General features: G+C 42.1%; 1 protein-coding gene across 2 annotated transcripts in view; it reads left to right on the top strand.

The window, feature by feature from the left end:
- The window catches only part of ANKRD42 (ankyrin repeat domain 42), a 241548-nt gene that overhangs the window by 157877 nt on the left and 62539 nt on the right, over window positions 1–21132 (top strand). For both annotated transcript variants that reach the window (XM_069203944.1, XM_069203945.1), the window contains 2 exons: window positions 7272–7441; window positions 14100–14226. In XM_069203944.1, the coding sequence (XP_069060045.1) occupies window positions 7272–7441; window positions 14100–14226 (297 nt within the window). The remainder of the gene's footprint in view (window positions 1–7271; window positions 7442–14099; window positions 14227–21132) is intronic.

Below are 21132 nucleotides of genomic sequence, written 5' to 3' on the forward strand. Positions count from 1 at the left end.
GGAAGTGCTGATCTTTGGGAACAACACCTCCCTATGGAACAACACAAGGTGGCCCTCTGAACACAGACCTATACCCACAGACCATGCCCTCATCCTTGGCATCATCCTGGACAGCAAACTCACCATGAAACACCACATCAGTGCAGTCTTCTCTGCCTGCTTTCGTGCCCTCGGCATGCTCCTAAAGATCTTCAGATCGCTCCCCATCAACCCAAGGAAAAGTGTCACTTAGGCCCTAGTCACCAGCCAGCTGGACTACGGCAACATGGTCTATGCAGGAATTACCACCCAACTCCTGAAGAGACTTCAGACGATATAGAACTCAGCTGCAAGACTCATTCTCGACCTCCCCAAATGGACTCACATTACCTTTACCTCAGGAACCTCTACTGGCTCCCCATCCAGAAAAGATGCCAAATCAGGATACTGATACACACCAACAAGGCCCTCCACGACCAATGATCAGCAGACATCAACCACAGCCTGAACGTCCACCAACCCTCCAGACACCTTCGCTCTGCTCCCTTGCACGTACTTCCCACATCCACCGAAGCTACAGTGGAGGACGTTCCTTCTCTTACCTCGCCACCAAGTCCTGGAACAACCTTCCCCTCCACCTCCAACCATTATTCTCCCTCTCAGAATTTAGAAAGGGACTCAAGACCTGGCTTTTCAACTGATCCCAGCAAGAACCTAGTGCCTGGATACCCTTGCGGGTGATTAGCTGCGCTCTACAAGTCCTGTTTGATTGACCTAGTCTCTTTTTACATCTGTTCTCCACCCTTTGCAATAGCTTATTCTAAATTTTGGTAAGTCAACTGGAGTCCACTGCTTTTTCCTTTTTCTTGGTGAATTCTCCCCAGCACCTCCACTTAAGTCAGCTCTCCCTTGTTCAGCCAAAACCCCTCTCCCTCTTGACTCATGAATCCATTGTTCCTGCTTTATTCAGCCCAGACTATTCACTGACCTTTTTCCCCACTTGTCTTCACTCATTATCAAGAAGTATCTTCCTTCATGACTACCTGCATCTGTGGCAATAACATAAAAAAACCTCCTAAGTGACATCAACATGTGTAGTTCTCGATAATACCCTTTGGGATAATCTGTGAGAGTTACTTCTCCTTATGCTTTTGATTGGGCAGTACTTTGAAAGAATTAAACAAGATTAATCTTCTCTCAACATAAAACTCACGCCGTCCCTCTCTTTCTTCCAATTATAATTTTGTTTTAATGAGGTAAGGCAAACAAGTATTTTGGTGTTAGGCCACAAGTTGTCTTTGTGTTTCAGACTGATTAAAATGTGCAATTTCTACTTAGATATGGTGCATTCCTGCTTTCTCCCTCCACTGGCACACTGGGTGCAGCCTAGGGCCAACACATGCACCCTTGCGCTTTGGTGCAAAGGTGCTTGCGTTACAGGCAGGATTGCTTTTGTGCATGAAGGAAGACCTTCCTGCACAAAAACAGTCTTCTGAGGCTTTTTGTTCCTCTTTCTACATGTGCTGTAGAATGCAGCACAAATAGAAAGAGGGGAAAAATCTGGGCCACAGTTTTCTCTATCCAGTCCTGCCTGCTAAAAGTTACCTACAACAGACATTCCAAAATATTGCTTTGTTTGAAGATGTCAGCTTGGGTTTAGAGCCTCGTTGTGGCATCATTCATTTGATGGCCCCGTTAATTAATTTACACACTTTTCCATTGGAACCATAATTTTATATTTTGAGAAATCCCTCCTGGCCAATGGATAAAGCGCATTCCTGTATAGATTAGGTATGCATGCGATTCTTCCGTCCTGCTTCTCTGCTGTATTTGAAGGAAGAACCAATGAAACCTTCCACTGCAATCATTTGAAGTTATAGAACTATGATACTTTGTCTTTTCTCTGAGCTCAGTGTGATTGGCTGCCCTCTACAACATTCACTTAGGGCCTTATAACGATTTTGGCAGCTGGAAAAGCCAGTCCGCCGAAATCCCGACGAGGAAGTTGCTACCATTGTGGCTGCCTCCCCGTGTGCCCATTATGAGTTCCCCACTAGGGCAGTGGGCAAAACCTCAGAAACGGCCTACAGCATTGTCTCCGGCTTGTAATAGAGCCAGCGGCAATGCTGTAGTGTGCAGGGTGCACCAGCACCCTCGCAATGTTCACTGTCCGCTTTGCAGACAGTGAACATTGTGAAGATGCTGCCCGTGGGGGGCCCTGCACTGCCGACGCCAAGTACATGGACATTGCAGGGCCCCCCCCCAGCACCCTTTCTCTGCCAGCCTTTTCATGTCAGTGCTACCGCCATAAAATCGCTGGCGGAGAACGAAGTCATAATCCCTAGGTCAGCCATGCTTGCAGCACTGCCCTGGCAGATTAGGACCACTACGAACGCAAGACCACCAGGACAACTAATTCTGGCTGTGCTTGTGGTCGTAATGTGGCGCTCGGACCGCACATTGGTGGCGGTCCGAACTCCACTGCGAACCTGGCAGTTATGAGACCACTAGGTTCGTATTCAGGCCCTTCGTGTTTTTTATCATCACGTACTGTCTTGTGTCAGGGTAGCTGTGTTTATCAAATTAAACACAGCCTTTTTTTATGACCCACTCTTTATGATCTGCACTGATTCGGAATACTTCTTTAAACAACATCCGTTTCTGCCATCTGCTGATGAGAAATCTTTCAACACGTGCTGGGCATACCCTTGTGTCAAAATCATGTTATAGAGAAATATATTTAATAATCAAAAATGTGTCAGAATCAGGAAATATGTAGCCTGGACAAATACGGTATGGACTCTCGATTATTTTATATTGCATAATCATCATTTTTTGTGTATGTAGTGTTGTATCATCTCTATGATACATTTTCCGAGGACTCGGAATGAACACACAGGAACCATTCCTTGGGCAGTGTACTAAACGATTTTGCGGGTGCAGAGCTTTTGAATTAGGCTTTGCAGCCACAAAAAAACCTTTCCACAAAGTAGAAATCCCCTTTTAGGAGTTAGAAAAGTCTAAGGTTTTGTAACCCTTTCTGAATCTCAAGCAGAAGGGGACTTGAAAGAGGCATGGGCCTACTCGTAGCAAGTCTTAAAGGAACATGCCAATGGTTTGTAACCCCCTGGCGTCTCAAACTATTGAAGGGTTACCATGTCTGAAGTTGGAGAGGTTATTGATTTGCAAAGGGAAGCTGTCACATTATACCCTCACAAAAGCAGAACATTGGCAGGCACACATTTATTTATTAAGTGCAAGTGGTTGCAGTCTTTATGCTCACACACACACCCCAACACATACACACATGCACACACATACATACACACACATACAACTGGCCCCTCACCAACACACAGAGCACAAGATTATTGTGACTGTGATCGCCCAGCAGAATAATATGTGAGAGAAGGTGCAAAACCTAGTCAATCCCCTCAGGGTATCATGGGAGCACTGGGACTTCCCATCACATCTTCCATCATCTTGCTTCCCCAGAGCTGATGATCCCATTTATATCCTTTGAGCCTCACCCCAGACCCCAGCGACAACTAATATCCTTTCTCCTCACTCACCAGAGGCTGCTAATCTCACCTGCACCAGTGGCATAACAAAGGGCCCGCTGCCCCGTGATGTGGGAGACCCAAGCTCCAGGGTGCCCCCTCAGCACAGAACACTGTGCACAGGCAGCAAGCCCCTGACTGAGTCCAGGGGGAGGGGCCTCCTCAAGGTACTTTGTAAAGGGCCCCCTCAAGTGTTGTTACGCCACTGACCTCCACAACTCTAGTGCAGGAGCATCTGATGTTCCTATGCCCTCTTACGCCTCAGGAGCTGCTCACCTCGGCTGCATATGACCTGCAGAGACTGTTGATAACCCATACCACATCCTCCAGCCCACTCAAGGAACAAACCAAGATGTCAAAAGACATTTGGAAGGATTCACAAATGTCTTTGAGTGGCAAATTGTACATAGTGATGCCTTTTTAATTATGCAGTCAGTTTCCCATAGCACAATAATCAGGTCTAGAACAAATACCATTAGCAATCAATTTAGACATCCCGTGAGGATCCAAATTGCTTCCAATACACATGACAACAGATAGGGATGTCTAAGGCAAATATGCATGGGCAAGGGCAAAGTTTGATGTGTAAAATGTGAAGTCAGCATGGTAGCAGAAAGAAACAATACATTGCTTTTGTAGTAACTGTTCTTTGGAATAAATCTATCCAGATTTACACCATTTTAAGATCAACATGCCCTTTGACACGTTTAAGTAATGCAGGTCTGGGTTTTACACGAGTCTTACATTTAAATAACTCTGGAAGGAATATTCTTCTGCATGATAAGGCAATGACTATTCTCTATAGGATGTGTGTGTGTCCCTGGAGTTATCGGGACGGTACAAGAGGATTGTGCTGAAGTTTTCTATTGGTGGTGCTGCCTTAAAACTACTCTAGAAAGCACTGAAATAAGATGATAATCCTCCACGCGTGGCCAGATCATAACCCATAATGAGAGGCTCATTGGTAAAGGAACGCTCCTTTGTTAAATATTAGTTTAAGATGCCAATAAGACTGCATCGTGGATATTTTACCGACTTCAATAAACTATTTTTTGGGGGAATAAAAATATTTTATTGACAAATTATCTGAGTTTGGGGCTAAACGTATCTTTTAGAAATTCCCTGATAAATCCACATAGTTTGCACCAAAATGTACTACTTGAATCTTTGTGGAAGGAAATCCCTCAAAACTCAAAAGGGACAATTTTATGTGTGATCCCTTCTCATGTATGAAATGCTATCTTGACTCTGAAACCAATTCCGATGTGTATTTTTCTGTTATTAATGAGTATTTAGTGCTGGACCAATGTTTACTAAATAGCAGAAACTGAAGACCTAGGTTCACAACCTGTGTTACCATATCACTGGAATTAAGGCATCCAAAGAAGCACATGTAACATGTTATGCTTGTGACAGCATTTTAAACGTTGTCATCGGTGATGACGCTGATCAAAATGAGGTCCAATGAGATCCTAACATGATGCTCTCTAGATTCTATCAGTATTTTGTGTGAACCTCACGATTCATAACTTTTGCTGTGGCATGACATTTTATTTTGCATTTTATCACCAACAAATTTAGCTGTTTCTAATTCCCCCCTAACCTCATTGCATATCCCGGGACATACTGACAGAGAAAATTCTTGATTCCTGTAGCTGTAAAGCTATAATTTTGTGTTGTGATTGAATGCTATACCCTTAGTTAAACCCTTCTGCTAGTGGCTTAAGTTTCATAAATAGAAGGCATGTATATATACTGCAAGGGCAACTATTTTCCTTCCGTTTGTAACCTGCAGATATGGCAACTAGAATCATTTTCCTTTGGAGGATCAGACATACCAATCGTTTCCAACCTTTTGTCTCCCAAGGACCCCTACTGAATCACTACTGGAAGCCGGGGGCCCCAAACAAAATGTACGATTTAAATTTCAAACATTAAAACAGTAATTTGCAATGCAAAAAATACACCAACAAGTACACATCAAACAAATACCCAAATTACTAAAGATTGTATCATTTTATATTGAAAAAATATACAAAATCGGAACATTTTGATAGGAATGTTCATGCTGCTTCTCGGATACTAACTTTTCAATGTTTGGTTTTATTTCGGATAGTTGAATCTTCAGGTTAGATTCTACATTTCCCAAGCGATTTCTGTATTTATTTTGTAGGTACATAATATCTGAGAAAGATTTTTCACATAAATAAGTGATGAGGAAAGAAAGTAAAACCTCAAGTGCCTCTCATCTCTCCATAGCCCCTCTGTCACATGTATTTAATTTCTTTTGTAGCACCTCTCATACCAGTGTAGGGTATTGGAGCACTTTACACCACACACATACAAGACAATGAATCATACATGTGTAAATCAGTGTATAGAAAATGTTACATGAGGCAAAGGGGATTCCCATGTCATTCATATTGGTAGACATTTTCTAAGAGTGCTTGGTCTGGAGAAGCACAAACTCAGACTCAGGATTGCATTGCCTATAATAATAAGAATTTATTTCTATGCAAACAATCTTTTTAGCAGCATCAGCATAATGAAAGACTGAGTAAAAAACATAACTTTCTAACTTGTACCATGTAGTTTGAATGCAGCTGTTTGATGGCAGTTCATTGCTCGCAGTGCTAGATTACGATTGTAATTTATGAACTGCACGGTAACAAAAAAATTCCCTGTGTCGAAAGCAGTAACCCACTGTGCTGTACACATAAAATACTGTACTTTAATTTGCATGATACACGTTCTTTGCAACAAACATATTAAACATCTGGGCTTCCTTAGATGAGTTAAAACTGCCACTAGACAAAACTACCATTCCTGTCCAGCAGGTACATTAATCACTAGAGTTATCTTGACACTTATATTTGTGCCCTGTACTTTTTAAACTGCTGCACAAATGAAGTAACAAATATAAAAACACTGACCTGTTTATGTAAAGAGGCCCTAGCTGGAGAAGTGCCTTCCTGCTGGTTCAATTTAAATATTATAGCAGAAAAATCTTGCTACTGTTTAACTCGTACAAAAAAATATTAAATGAAGATGAAAATCATCTGTCTAGAATCTTTTTTTTAAAACTCCACTGAATCCAGTAGCAACACAAATATGAAAAACTTGTTTTTAATGCTTTGGAAGCTGCATCAGCATATAATGGTGAATCATTTTTATAATCATACTTTAGGAAAATAAACAAGGAGTGATAGTTGAAATAAGTGGTCCCCAAGTGAGAAAAGAGACACCACACCATTAAGCAATAAAGAAATCGCTTATAGTTCTGTGATCTTTGGTGTATCTCACAAAGATAACCTCTTATTAAGTTATGAAGTATGCTTGTCAATACATTGATTGATAATTCAAAACATAATCAAAGAGGTCTTGTCTGATTAACGTGTCAACGACGGGACAAAAAATGACTTGGGGAATGGTGAAAGGTTGGAATCATTAAAGCCTCAGCTGAATGTCGAATATTGGTTTCACTGTCTGACCCAGAATGGTGCTTTTGTCACCTTAATTTAAGAGCTGGGTAGACTGGCAGCATCCTCCTACAGAGGGGAACACTGTATTTTCTTAATTCTGAAGTCTGGATCCAACTGAAGCTTTAATAATTCCAACCTTTCACCATTCCCCAGGTCATTTTTTGCCCTAATGAGACCCTAGATTCCAACATGAGGGTCGAAACGCCGTCGGCACTGATGAATTACTAACAAAATATAAACTCTGTTGCAGGTTTGCTCAGCTGGCTGCAGTGAAACTCCTTGGAGGATCTCTGGAAGACGATTCAGACGAAGAGTTAAATGAAGATGATCCAAGCTTTTTCTATAGACATGGTGTAGAAGGGAGCACTGATAACAAGGAGGACTTGAACTTGACTGCTGAGGAAAAAAAAGAGGCTCGAGGTATGTGTTTATTACTTTCAAGTGTAACATGTCTTCCAATGTTTTGATAATGTTTTTATCATGATTAGTAAACATTCTTTAGCACTGCATCCTCATTAAATTAACAAATTTGATTTCATATCGACTGCCACTATGAAAAGAATTGGAACAATTCAGTGGTTGTTGGTTAAGAGTGGCAATGCTCATTTCCTTCAGTAAAGCCACTGCACAGGCAGTGCAACTGAAGCCCCAGAGACCCCTGTCTCCCGGGCAGAGATGTCTACATTTGACAGGCAGCCAGGGAGGATGAGGGCATGGCCTCTGCTGACCTGGTGGTCTTTCAGGTCACCCATCAGGATCTATATGAGGCCCAATATCTGTTTGAAGGATGGCACTACAGTTCACACAACTGCTCGTCTCTCCTGCCTCTTGACTGCAGAGATTGTTGATATCCTATACCATGCCCCTTGGCAAAAAATAGGAGACCTTTAGGACGATTTCAGCAAAAATTGTATTATAGCAATAAAGGGATGGAGGAGGTGGATGCAGGATGATTTGAAGGAAGAATGGTGTGGTGCATTGCAGCTTTTTATTGGTTGAGTATGCATGACATCTTAGTAAATTTCTACTCCCTGAGGGTGTAACTGCAGATATGAAGGCAGTGTTGTGACCTTCACTATGTGGAGTATAAGCTCACTCCAAGCCTGCAAGCAGGAATCTGTCAGAGAGTGGGAAGCCAAGGTGATCTCATCCAACAGCATTGGCATATGTCTAAGGACTGAGCAGACTTCACATCTTCATGTGTATTTAAGTGTTTTGGAAGCCGGTCAGGTCCTTCAGTTTCCTTCTTCTGTTAAGACCTCTTTGTTACACCTCTGCTTCTCCCAAGCTGTATTTTGCATCATGTGAACATTTCTTCGAACTTCTCTATTAAGTGGTCGTCAGTGATAATAATGAACACAGAGTATCTCTATCTATGTGCAGAATCACAGAACACTTTTAACAGGATGCCTACAGGGTAATACCTTTCCATCCTTTCCATCTAAGCCATTTTCCTATATCTAGAAATCTTTTAGACCACTTAGCTGTTCTTCAGAACGGAGGTAGGATTTCCATTCCATTTCAAACAGTATGTCTTGTCATTGAGTTGCTGGTTTGCTTCCTTCAGATAAAGGTCATTAGATTGAACTACATTTCCGACTAAATCTGAAGGGGTTATCACTATTGTATCTTTCATTTACAGATTTCTCAATGCTTGGGCCTTCTGAGTAGACAATTTGGATCAATATTCAGACCTTTCTGAGAAGGAGTCTGTGAACATGAGGAGTAGGATTCGGGGGAGTGGAAGGGGAGGCTAGGGCTGGCATAATGTTTTTTTTCTGGGTTTTGTTTGGGTCACAGCTGCGTAACTCCTTGTAGTTTGTGACAAAGGCCATTGACTTGAGTCTTTCTTTAAGGAAAGCTTTAAAAACTTTCTATTCTTTTAAAATATTTTGTTCTCTGAGTCGTTTTGAGTCATTTTTTCTGTTTCCATTGTTAAGATGCCATTGGGTAAACATTGTGCTCTATAATGCAATCATTACCTCTGGCGACAGCTAGTACTATTGAAAGATGATTTCAGATAATCAGCATGTGTGTGAGTTCTTTGTAAATGCCGAGCAGTGAGAGATTCTGTCGACTCAGTCCAGTTCTTTAGAAATGTCAGTAGTTTGGAGCCACCAAGTGCTTTTTCCAGTTAATTTAATTTTAACCAATTAGTGTGGATGTTATAGGTGTTGATAACCCAGATAATTTGTGCACTTATTGGTTTTACGTCCTGCTCTGTCTCGGTATAGGACTAGAGTGCTTAATCCAGTATTGTTACAGTAATGACCTTATCATCACATACCATTTGGGAATGTTAGGCTTTTATAATGCGTATACATGTCTTATGACCACATATAACTTCTGCTGCAGCTTGTCTTCTGGCCATTACTAATTAGAATTCTCAATACCTTCTGTGGCTTGAAAATTGGTGCCCTATATTATGCACACATTTTCGGGTAGAATAGGTTGACTAGTACACCATATCTGCTTAATTTCTGATGGTGCTCTGCTAGTGCTGCCCCCACAAACAGCTCCCACCCACCAAGCATAGCCACTTTTCATCAAGCCGCAGACATTATCCTATCAGTGTAAACCTGGCATCTACCTCCCATAAACGTAGCTCCTTAGCTGGAGTCCTGCCAACTCCACCATCCAGTCGAAGCTGCACTAAGTCCCATGCCTCATGTCCAGACATCTTCAAACCCTTAGACAAAATGTCAAGTCTGGCTCTCACCTACCTCCTCTCACAAGCATTTAGCAGCAAGCCTGGTGTCCTGTCTGACCCAGCTGTAGCATGGTGTGTGGGATCCTGACACCTCTTCCCTAAACATAGCTGACAACCTGATTATTCCGGACAGTCCATGAGCAACAGGAAATCAGTCTACAAGTAGGCTGAAAATGCTTATCTTTAAAAAAAGAATCGCTAAGATACCCATGGGCCTGGCTACCTATCTTTGGGGCATGTGATTTTGAGGATACAAAATTATTTTCTATCTTCTCATAAAGGCCTCACACAATACATTATTTTTGCTCCATCTTTGTAAATTTATTGCCATTTCTAACATGCCTTTTATCAGATGCCACGTTGTTCATTTTGGTACGTGCTTTATTGACTGTGCTCATTCTGTACAACATCTCTTTGCCCTTGTCGGTTGATCTTGTGTTTTTATAAATCCTAAACTATATTGATAAGTTGATAAATAATAAAAGGCCCAATCATGCCTTTTCAATCTGCTAGTCAAAGCACAGGCAGATACAATATTGTCTTTCTGGGTGCAGAGTTGCTGACTCTGGAAGGTGCTGAATACCACGATGAGAACACAACCTAACCACATACTTTTCCAAAATGACGAGGCAGCTGTAAACTTCGCACTTGTATAGTGCACTACTCACCCGTTAGGGTCTGAAGGTGCTGTACGCATACCGCTGTGGAACCCCTCCTGTCTTTTGCCTGTGAGGTGCCCACTCCTGGACAGCCCCAGGGTGAAGCCAGGCATCCAAGCGCTGTGAGGGCCGTTGTGGAGATTAAGCAAGCTATTGCCCAGAGTTACAGAGTGGGACCCATTAATTAGATTAGGCACCAAGGCGAGAATTATCTGGTTCAAGGGAATTGAGCCCAAGACCCGCTGAGGTAGGCATCGAACCCTGGTCCCGGGCCAGATCTCTGCATCAGGGTCTGCCGCTGTAACCATGGTGCCACACTTCTCCACTAACAGCTAACCTGTTTGGTCAAGGATTTAACTTCCAATAGTTGAGAACATGTTCAGTCCCATACAATCATTAGATGTCTGGATCTAACACACTTATCCACATGATTTCATGTTTCTGTGACACAGTAATATAACTTTCCTTGAATTCATCTAAGCACAATGGACAGTTCAGTGCTAAAAAGATTTCTTAGGGGAAGCGATCCACCTCCCTGCATATAGTCACCTTTGAAGTATTTGAGTTGTGTCTGTGTGTACTTACTGAGCTGAACATTATACCAAATGCTTGGAAATCAAATTGCATACGAAACAAATCCAAATGTACATAGTCTTCTAGGAAAAAGATACAATATTCATAGTCATTACAACCCCGTTTAAAATATTTGTATAATCAGATTTTAAACGTCATGTACAGTTTTTCACAGACATGATACTATATAACCTTTTAAGACAGTTGCTGACTAAAAATTGAAATTTATTTAAACAACATATCACTGTATATTCATAATGAAAAGTCAAATTAATTAGAGTAGACAAACCATGTTTCTGCTGAAATGCACTGTGTTTCAAAGTACTGGGGCGAGAAGCCATTCTCTCCTATAATGCATGAAAATGCACTGTGTTAGGAAACCACAATTTCAATCTACCTCATGCTTAGTCTGCACAGATGCAACTTTGCCAAGATCCACCCATACACCTACCATCTCCAAGACAGGAAGTAGTCTCGACTGGAATAGTTAAGTAACGCTGTATGCTACCTGAATTCAACTATGCAGTGAGATCTTTTCCTGACCAAGATGATTTCACTGCTCTTCCTTTACTTGATTGGTCACCAGCATTTGGCACCTTAAATCATAACATCCAGTTTGGAAAGGTCTGGTCTTAGGAGTCACTTTCTAGCCTGGTTTGCCTCCTTGCTTGACCTCAAGTGGTAGCTTTGCCGTGTTTTAGCTCCCAAATGCAAAGAAGCGCGTGTGATGTCCCACAAGGCTTCTCCCTTTCTCCTGCATTGATCAATATCTATATCCACCCTTTGACTTCTCTTATTAAATCTTTTGGCTGTTCTGTCATTTTGTACACAGATGACACTCAGATTGTTATTTGGGTTGGTGAGGATTTGCCTCATTCCTGAGCCAACCTTTCTATTTGTCTTTTCTCAGTTCAGCAATGGATGGCTTTCAACTTTCTACAACTCAGCACAAATACAACTGAACTCTTAGTAGTGGGCAGAAACTCAGGTAGATGGCTGAATTCCCTATGGTCTGTCTCTGTGGGCAAAGTGCTTACACCATCTATTTGTGTGAATTTTCGTGGAGTTAACCTGGACCATCATCCTTCTGTAATACACTAGCTAAGGGCCATGGCCTTTCCCTCTTTGTTTTTAGTGTATACTATTTAGAAAACTAATAAAAAGGAAGTGTCATTCTAATTAAACAGTTATATATGAATGTCATTCCAGCGAGCGTTTTGCTCAGGCTAGACTATTGCAACCTTCTCTGTCTTTACCTTTTTGGTGCTGTTTGATATCAGTTGCAAAGAGTTCAAAATGTTGTGGTCCGTGCCGTTTGTAGGTTACAACAGCAAGATCACCTAACCTAGGCACATAGGGAATTAAACAGAATTTACAGTGATGCAAAAGCTTGTTTTCAAGGCCCTATAGTTACGACCCTTGGATCACTGGATACTGAATAGCATCACCTCATGAATTAACTCACAGCCCTCATCTAATCTCCAGAACCTGGAAGGAAACCCAGAGCTAAGTGGAAAATGGGGTGTGGATTAGAGAGATAGATACATTGTCTCACATGGTATGTATAGCAGCAGGTGTAAAATCAATGTATATAAACACCAGGATATAGAGGGATATAAATGCGTACCCCATAAGCTGAGGAGTTTCACTAACTATCTCCAAGGCAACCCTGACAACTCACCCGAGAACCGAAGATGCCCAAACTCTACCAGTTCGGAGATTGCTGAGTGGTACTGAGATGCCAAACAAACTGCATGAGAGGATTCACGGCAAGTCAGAAACCAAAGCCTGGACTTGAGGAAAGCATCATCAGAGTCAACGGTGGGGGACCTTACAGGGGCAGACCGAGCGGGAACAAAGGATTGGAAAAACAATATATGTGAGGGAACGGACCTTGCAGAGGCTGGGCAGCGTGACGTTAAGAAAGCTGTCTTGCATGAGTGTAGTGTCCACTGCTCTGTCTACTAGCTTCTCCATGTGTGAAATTTCCTGGGCCTTTTCTGCTCAGCTAAACCTTGAGATCTGACACTTGTACCTTATGCATAAGGTGTTCATTGCCACAGTAAATCCCCATTGAGTTCTCGTCGTAAGCCATCCTACCCACTGGGAAATTAGGCTCAAATAACCTCTTTTTTTTGTCACCCCCAGGCTCAAAAGAGCTAGGGTTGGCATAAGGCTTTTTTTTCTGCTTTTTTTGGTCACAGATGCGTAACTCTTTGTAGTTAGTGACAAAAGCCATTGACTTCAGTCTTTCTTTCAGGAAAGCTTTAAAAACCTTTCTATTCTGTTAGAAGTTTTTGTTCTGTGTTTCAGTGGCTTTGAGCCATTTTTTTCTGTTTCCATTGCTAAGATGCCATTGGGTAAACATTGTGCTCTATAATGCAATCCTTGCCGCTGGAGACAGCTAGTACTATTGAAAGATGATTTCAGATAATCAGCATGTATGTGAGTTCTTTGTAAATGCCGTGCAGTGAGAGGTTCTGTCGACTCTGGTCAGTTCTTTAGAAATGTCAGTAGTTTGGAGCCACCAAGTGCTTTTTCCAGTTAATTTAATTTACCAGTGTGGATGTTATAGGTGTTGATAACCCAGATCATTTGTGCACTTATTGGTTTTATGGCCTGCACTGACTCGGAATAGGACTAGTATGCTTAATCCAGTATTGTTACACCTTATCACATACCATTTGGTAATGTTAGGCTTTTATAAGGCCAATGTGTTTACATTTCTGATGACCACCTATAGCTTCTGCTGCAGCCCGTCTTCTGGCCATTACTAATTAGAATACTCAATACCTTCTGTGGCTTGAAAATTGGTGCCCTATATTATGTACATTTGGGTAGAATAGCTTGACTAGTACACCATATCCGCTTAATTTCTGATGGTGTACCAGTTTGTTTGTGTTCTGTTTAAGTGTGGTATTTTTAATTGATATTTATTATAATAGCTTTAGCGTTTCAGAACTTCAGATCACTTTTGTTGTTTAGTTTTGTATGGTATACATTTTTAAACATTACTAAAATATTGAATAAAGAACCTTGGAATCCTTGTGATGTGTTTTTACAGCATCATATATTAAAGTTCGCATTCTTTTACATATGTATTATGTTTGTAAAGAACTGTTGCTATATCTTGCAGTGAGGGCATACAAAAAGATCGGAGAACTTCAGAGGCTTTTGGATATTGCTCAAGCTAACTACAAGCAACTAGGAGGCATCCTCGAAGAAGACAGGAGAAAGAGAAAAGAAGAAAAAGCATCTGAGAAGTAATATTTCCAAAGCGCATATTTTAATTATTATGACTGTTATTAGTGTGTGCAAATATTTCCAAATAATCAGAGCCTTTTCTGAACATTGGTGCAAATTAGTTTTACACAACCAAAAGTATTGACCTTTTTTTCTACAAAGCTGTAATATAGTATAATTTGTTAACCTCTCATAACAAAGCAAACTTCACCAAGTAAAATCTTCTTAAATAATGTTCTGAGATGTAGAAACTAATTGGAATGTTAATGCACAACTTGATTGCGCCATCAGTTGGCAATGTTTTAAAACATACTTTTCGGACCTTTCTTATATTTCAAAGAGTCCAGAACAAACGTACCTCAACACGGCCAAGGTCAATATTCACTAGACCAGGAGACTGCAGTGAACTCCTGATCCATGCATCACATGAATCACTAAGCCTACCCCAGAAACACATAAATATGGGGGAATGGTTCAGAGATAAGGGTCCTGGAACTGGACAGTTTGTTCAGCCCTGTGATTCTACCAGGACATAAAGAAACAGTAATGTGTACTAGGACTTAAGGATGAGGACAACTATTCCTAATAGGACTATGAAGACATGCACCTCTTGTGGTTAGGTGAATGTGAAGGGTAGGCATGACTGTGGTTACTCCCTCTGATCTTACCGTCTGTGGTTGGTATCTCTATCATTTTGTAAACTAATGATTTCTTCATTCAGTTTGAAATAAGATCTGTGATCCTGAAGCCTCGTCTGAGGCGATTGAGTGGAAGTCTGTAGCTAACTCACTTCTCAAACAGTTCCTTGGCAAGTTTCAAGTTTCCATTAGAAGATTATTTTGTAATCTTATGTTAGTTTAGTGAAGAAGGTCACGGTATGTTTCTCTTTTCCTGGAAGTTCCAAAATCAGCTTCTAAATACGTTTGCGATCTCTTTTTAGGAACTGAAATCTTTGGGCCAGATTTTCCACCCTGTCACTCAACACAGCACAGCACCCAGAGTTACTGCGCTGTGTGACATGAGGAAAGTGTAATTTCTCCAGTATTGAATCTTTCATAGATTCACATGCTTGAATCATTCTCAGACGTCTAAGTGGGAGTCCCTCGGTAACCTAGAAACAATAGAGTACAATCTGCATAGAAGTCAATGTTAGAGACATTCACTTTTACGGCATATCATTATCACTAGATATGACCCAAAGTCCAACCAATCAGGTGACCGCACCCTTGAGAACCCTCACCACAGAGGCTCCAGTCCCTCTGATTTTCTACCGTACATCGTGTGATGGGAGTCTCCCTGAGCACTGCTCAGTTTATCCTTCAAAACAGCTATCTTCAAGAAGATTCTTCTCAGGTCAGAAATATTTTTCATCTGTTATCAGGATAGGATTGCCTGCCCATGTCAGAACATCCCAAAAGAGGTTTATTTAAACCATGTAACACCTGTGGCAAAAAGAGACTACACTCAGAGGATCCACATAAAAACGTATTTATTGTCTCTATCCTGAACACAGAGTCAAAGACTGTAACATCTGCCCCCACTTTCTCCCAGAAAACCCTGAAGGACAGGGAGGGAAGACTACTTTTGTGGTTCTATAGACTTAACTCTAAAGATCACCCAGTCTCTGAGGAAGAGAATGATAACTCTTTGAAAAAGGAAAAATCCAACAAGAGAGACAAATCACAGGAAAGCAAACCTTAAAAATAGGCCAGAAAAGCCCTTAAAAAATCTCCCCATCATCAAAGTAAAAAATCTGAAGAGATTTTGCCAAAGAAAATAAAAGATTTGTGTCAAGTTCATTCAGAACCAACAACGCCATCCATTAGAGAAGTTTCTCTCCAAAAATCGTCAAAATCACTTCCTCTGACAAAAGACTCTGCTTCTCTAACAAAATGAAAATTATGTTTATTGTCCACTATGGCATCTGTCGTCGATGACATCCACCACCATGACGTCGACATTTACAACAGACACCATCGATGACAACCTCATCAATGAGGATAATATTGACTACAGTCCTGTCGATGAGACCTCATCAATGACAGTTTCCGCAACTAAAATGCCTGCAAGTGCTGAAGAGTCTAAAAACCATTGTCAACAACAAAACCAGCAGACCCACCACTGACGAAGACATCAAAGGGTCCATTAACAACTTTAATCATCATGTCACTGGCTGAGACATCTCCAATTGACATTGTTCTTCTTGCCCACACATCTCATAGTAAAATTTTGCAATTCCCACCCACTCATAGCCCTTCAGAATTACATGTCAAGTATCAATAATGATAACGACCATTACTATCAAGAAGAAACATATGCAGGTAAACAGTCACAAGAACAGTACCCTGTCTGTTCTTCACAAGATCAAAAGGAGCAAACAGTTCAGATGCCATGGCAACTGATCTCCAACTTGAAAGACATGCTCTGGGATTATTACAGACAATTCCCAGAGCCTGCAGCATCAGGGTCTACCTCGCACCTACAAATTCCAATAAGGTCTCCACGACCACAAATGCCACTAACTCGTTCTTGCAGACTGCCTACCCACCCCCCCACACCTTATCAACACTACCTTTAGCAGTTCCGCCAGCAGATGAGCGTGACACTTCAGAAGGAGATCAAGAGGATGGAGAGATGAGGGATCAGCCCTGAACCACTCCAGAGTGGGATGATTATGTAAATCACACACCATCTCCACCTGTTCCTCTTACAGTAGACTCGCCACCAGATGACATAGTTCATAATAACATGGAAAGGGCAGTGAAATGATTTCAACTACCTTTACCCACCAAACAATAGGACTGTTTCCTTTACGACTTTAAGGAACTCATGAAGAAGTCCGTAACAGCTATTCCAATAATACATTTAATCTGGCAAGAGGGCATTCGCACACAAAGAACCCAGCCACTGTGTCGGCAGTCATGCCCAGACTAGACAAAAAATGTAAGGCGCCTGATAATGCACCAGCATGCCTAGTAGGTCACCCCAAGCCAGGTTCAGCTATCAGTCAAGCAGCTCAAAGGGGCTCAAAGAATCCTTACACCCCTATCACAATGCCACCGGATAGAGATGGGTGCCACCTTGACAACATTGATAAGCGTTTTTCTAGCATTGCAGCTCTCACTGTGCAAGCAGCCAATTTCCTAGCAATACTGGGAAGATTCGACAGGCATATGTTTTTAGATTTGACACGATTTATAGACCTCCTGCCAGAACACTCTAAAGAAGGTGTCAAAAAGATTCTATAGGAGGGAGAACGAGTCTCTGTGTAGACAATAGACTTTGCTGTTGATATCTCCTCACCCAGATTTCAGCACTTAGCTTGGAGCAGCTGTGCTCAGAAGGCAAGCCTGGCTGAAAGCAACATTCTTCAGACCAGAAGTCCAGAGTAAAATCTTGGATATGCCTTGCAATGGAGAGGCATTGTTCGGCAAACATATTGAAGATGCCCTCTAAGCTATCAAGACCGACACCGATACTGCCACATCCTTGGGAACATTATAAATGAACAGGCAGCCCTTTGGAGGAGATGGGGCAGAAGCTCTTTTTCCTATGGAGGAGGATTCCAATCCTATATGTAACAATATCAGCCTTATCAGGGGCAATATGGTTCGCCATATGCACAGCACCTTCGGCAGCATACAAATAGCCAGCAAGAGGGAAGCAGCCCACCAGAGGGCCTGACACTGCAATAAAACAGTGACTTTATACTGGTGCTAGCTACCCTGAACAGTCAGACAAAACATCTTGGGGGTCGTATTTCTCTTTTCCTCCATCAATGGTCTCAAATAACAACGGACAAATGGGTCGTGGACGCCATAGCTCGGGGACATAACCTCAAATTCATCAACAAACCACCAAATGTCCCACCAAAAGGAGCACCCCCTCCTCATCTAAAACAACTACTGAAGAAGCTTTTTACAATGGTAAAAAAGGGAGTTAAAGCGAAGGTCCCAAAGTCTCAGAAGGGAATCTGTTTCTATTCCGGTTTGTTCCTCATCAGGAAAAAGTCAGGAGACTGATGCCTTATCTTAGATTTTCCGAAATATTTGAAAAAGCAGTCATTCAGGATGGTCACCTAACAGGACATTTTACACCTTCTCAATCATGGGGACCATATAACAGCTCTGAACCTCCTGAACACACATGTTCATATTCCCATTAATCCCACACATCGAAGGTACTTACTATTCCAGGTAACCAGCACCCACTACCAGTTCTCCCTTTCGGATTAAAGTCAGCCCCACATATATTCACCAAATGTCTAGCCCCTGTGGCAGCTCATCTGAGACAGAAAGGAGTGCAAGTATTCCCATACTTGGACGATTGGTTAATAAAGGCTCCAACATCTCAATAAGCCACAGCGGATACGAAACTATACCTCTCATTGTTTAAGAAGCTAGGTCCCAAAACAAGTATGAAGAAGTCGTCTCTCAATCCAAGGACAAGGCTAACCTTTCTCTGCGCAATCCTAGACACCAAAACAGACAAAGCTTATGTCTCTGGAGCGAAAGAACAAAATTCAGCAATTAGCCCAAAGGCTCGCCAAAAGAGAGTCTGTTTCAGTTTCACTATACAAGTCGCTCCTGGGAATGCTATCCCAAATTGCAGACTGCACATGCGTCCACTACAGGAAGATCTAGACTAACAGTGGACGCAAGTTTGGGGTTCGTTCAACAATGTCATTCGAATGACCCCAGTAATGGTCTTGTCGCGTGGGCTCTCATTATCCTAAATGAGACTACTGGATTTCTAGGCAGCAGGATCGATAACGGTGTGGGGGACTGAGTCTGACCCACGTGTAAGGAACTCTGTCACCCTAAATCCGGTTGTTGCTCCGGCTAACTAGCAGTGCCTCATTTCTCCCGCGGGGAAGAAATGATTGGGCAGCCGAGCGCATGACATCTTTGGAACTTCTCAGGGAAGTCGTGGTCACTCAGATCCAAAGCAACTCTCTCATTCACAATATGGTCTCATATACAAATGACAAAGACAGTATAAGTTTTATATAATGTTTTAATAAAACGACTGTATTTTAGATATTAAGGCGTGAGCCGCAATAACCAGAACAATACAACATAGTAGGATTGATATAGTAACCAGGAGAGTAAAACATAGAAATAAAGCTATCATAATTCCTAACCGTTTCTACTCTCCCTCTGCTTGTTCTATTTGGAGCACAGCATCTTAAGCTTTCAGCTTGCCTTTCTGTATCACTAGGGAGACGGACACACTCATACCTGAGCAAAGGCCTGTGATCTGGTTCAGCATCTGCAACGAGGCAGTCAGCGTCTAGTTGTGGTTCCCTGGTCGGAATCTCCCTCTTACATGTATTGGGACAAGGAAGTGATTTTATAACTAACATGTCATCGTGATCACAAAATGTTCCTACGCAGGAATGGCAAGTCTAGACTCCTACCACGTCTATCGGCAATGTACCAGACTGTATCCTTGACTAAAGCACAGAGTGAATATGTTATGAAGAACTCCAGTGCTGAAGTAGGCAAAACAGTGTGATATGAATAAAAAACAACACCGTAGAACTGGCTATTCTGTAAAATAATAGTACGAAGCCTAATAGAAAGCATTTAGAGTAAAGTGCACAGAGGCTCTAAGCTGTTAGCAAATGAATAAAATATATTTAGGGCAAAGTGCACAGAGGCCTAAGGCCTGAAGCTAATGCGCAAAATATACGTAAAACTGACCACACTACACCCTCCCCTTGTCGGTAGCAAGTGGTTCCAACAACATAAAAAAAATAAAAAAAAACAGGACCTAAATTTAAACCCAATATTTCGACAAGATGAGAAGACAACAAAGTCATAAATTTAGGAAACATGTGACGATAGAGCGAATTGCAATATAATGTCAATTTAGTCGGGAGAGAGAGAAAAAAAATCCAATTGTCAGACAGAAGCAATAGAACGTAGAAGCTCCTCCACTCCGAGATAGGTCAATATCGGAAGATCCACGCCACAAAGTACCATGGAGCAGGTGTGTTCCAAAGCCCCAAAACCATTCAGGGCGGCACCCCGTGTAGTGCCAAGGAAAGAGACAAAACCATCTTCCTCCAGGAAGGGAATCTCATAATCCGCTTCACGAAGCAAACGCAACCGTAGTGCACAAGTCTGGGAATGAGCCCTAATCGGGAACATCAACAGATCAAGATCAACCACTGGAGAGCGCTGCAGTGAGAGACAGAAAGCCAGTGCATGTTCAAACGAGCACCAAAGGCATCGAAACACGGGTTGCACACAATCCAAAACCGGTCGGAACGACAAAGACCAGTCACACTCCAGATGAGCCAGGAGTGTTGCTCCAAAACGCTGCATCATGCGTTCACGACACAGCTGTGCTGACGGGAGCAGCAATACAGGATCTCGTTGCGGCGGGACAGCCATTGCGAAAAAATAGCAACAACAGCAAAACTCCAGCCAATAAAGCCAAAGTAATCGGGAAACCCCCAAAAATGCTTCCGAAAATAGAGTGTATAGCCGAAGGTATCAAACCGAATATGGAAGAGAAGGTGTGAACGAAACCAACACCAACGGCTTTGAAAAAATGAGCAATACCAGCAGTGCTGGATGCATTAAATATACGCCCCACAAGTTCACCGAAGTGACTCGGAAAGTTAGTATTCAAAAGGGACTGTATCTCCGCCGATGACCTTGCCACTTGAAGTGCGTAGGTCTCGCTAGCAGATGTAAGGGCCACATGCTTTTGAAACAATAAAGCTTTCAGCCGACTCAACTTGTCGAAATCAACCTTGGAAGTAGCAATATGAGGCCAGATGTCCGCTACCTCCCTAAATTCAGTAGGGGGAAACAACACATTCCCGCAGCACGTAACAGCCTTGTTGACGACAACGACGTAAACTATTCCGGCACGCATGCCACAGCAGCGTTCGCTGTTAAGAACAATGTAAC

This window comes from Pleurodeles waltl, chromosome 8 (genome assembly GCF_031143425.1).
Source record: "Pleurodeles waltl isolate 20211129_DDA chromosome 8, aPleWal1.hap1.20221129, whole genome shotgun sequence".
In the NCBI taxonomy this organism is placed as follows: domain Eukaryota; kingdom Metazoa; phylum Chordata; class Amphibia; order Caudata; family Salamandridae; genus Pleurodeles; species Pleurodeles waltl.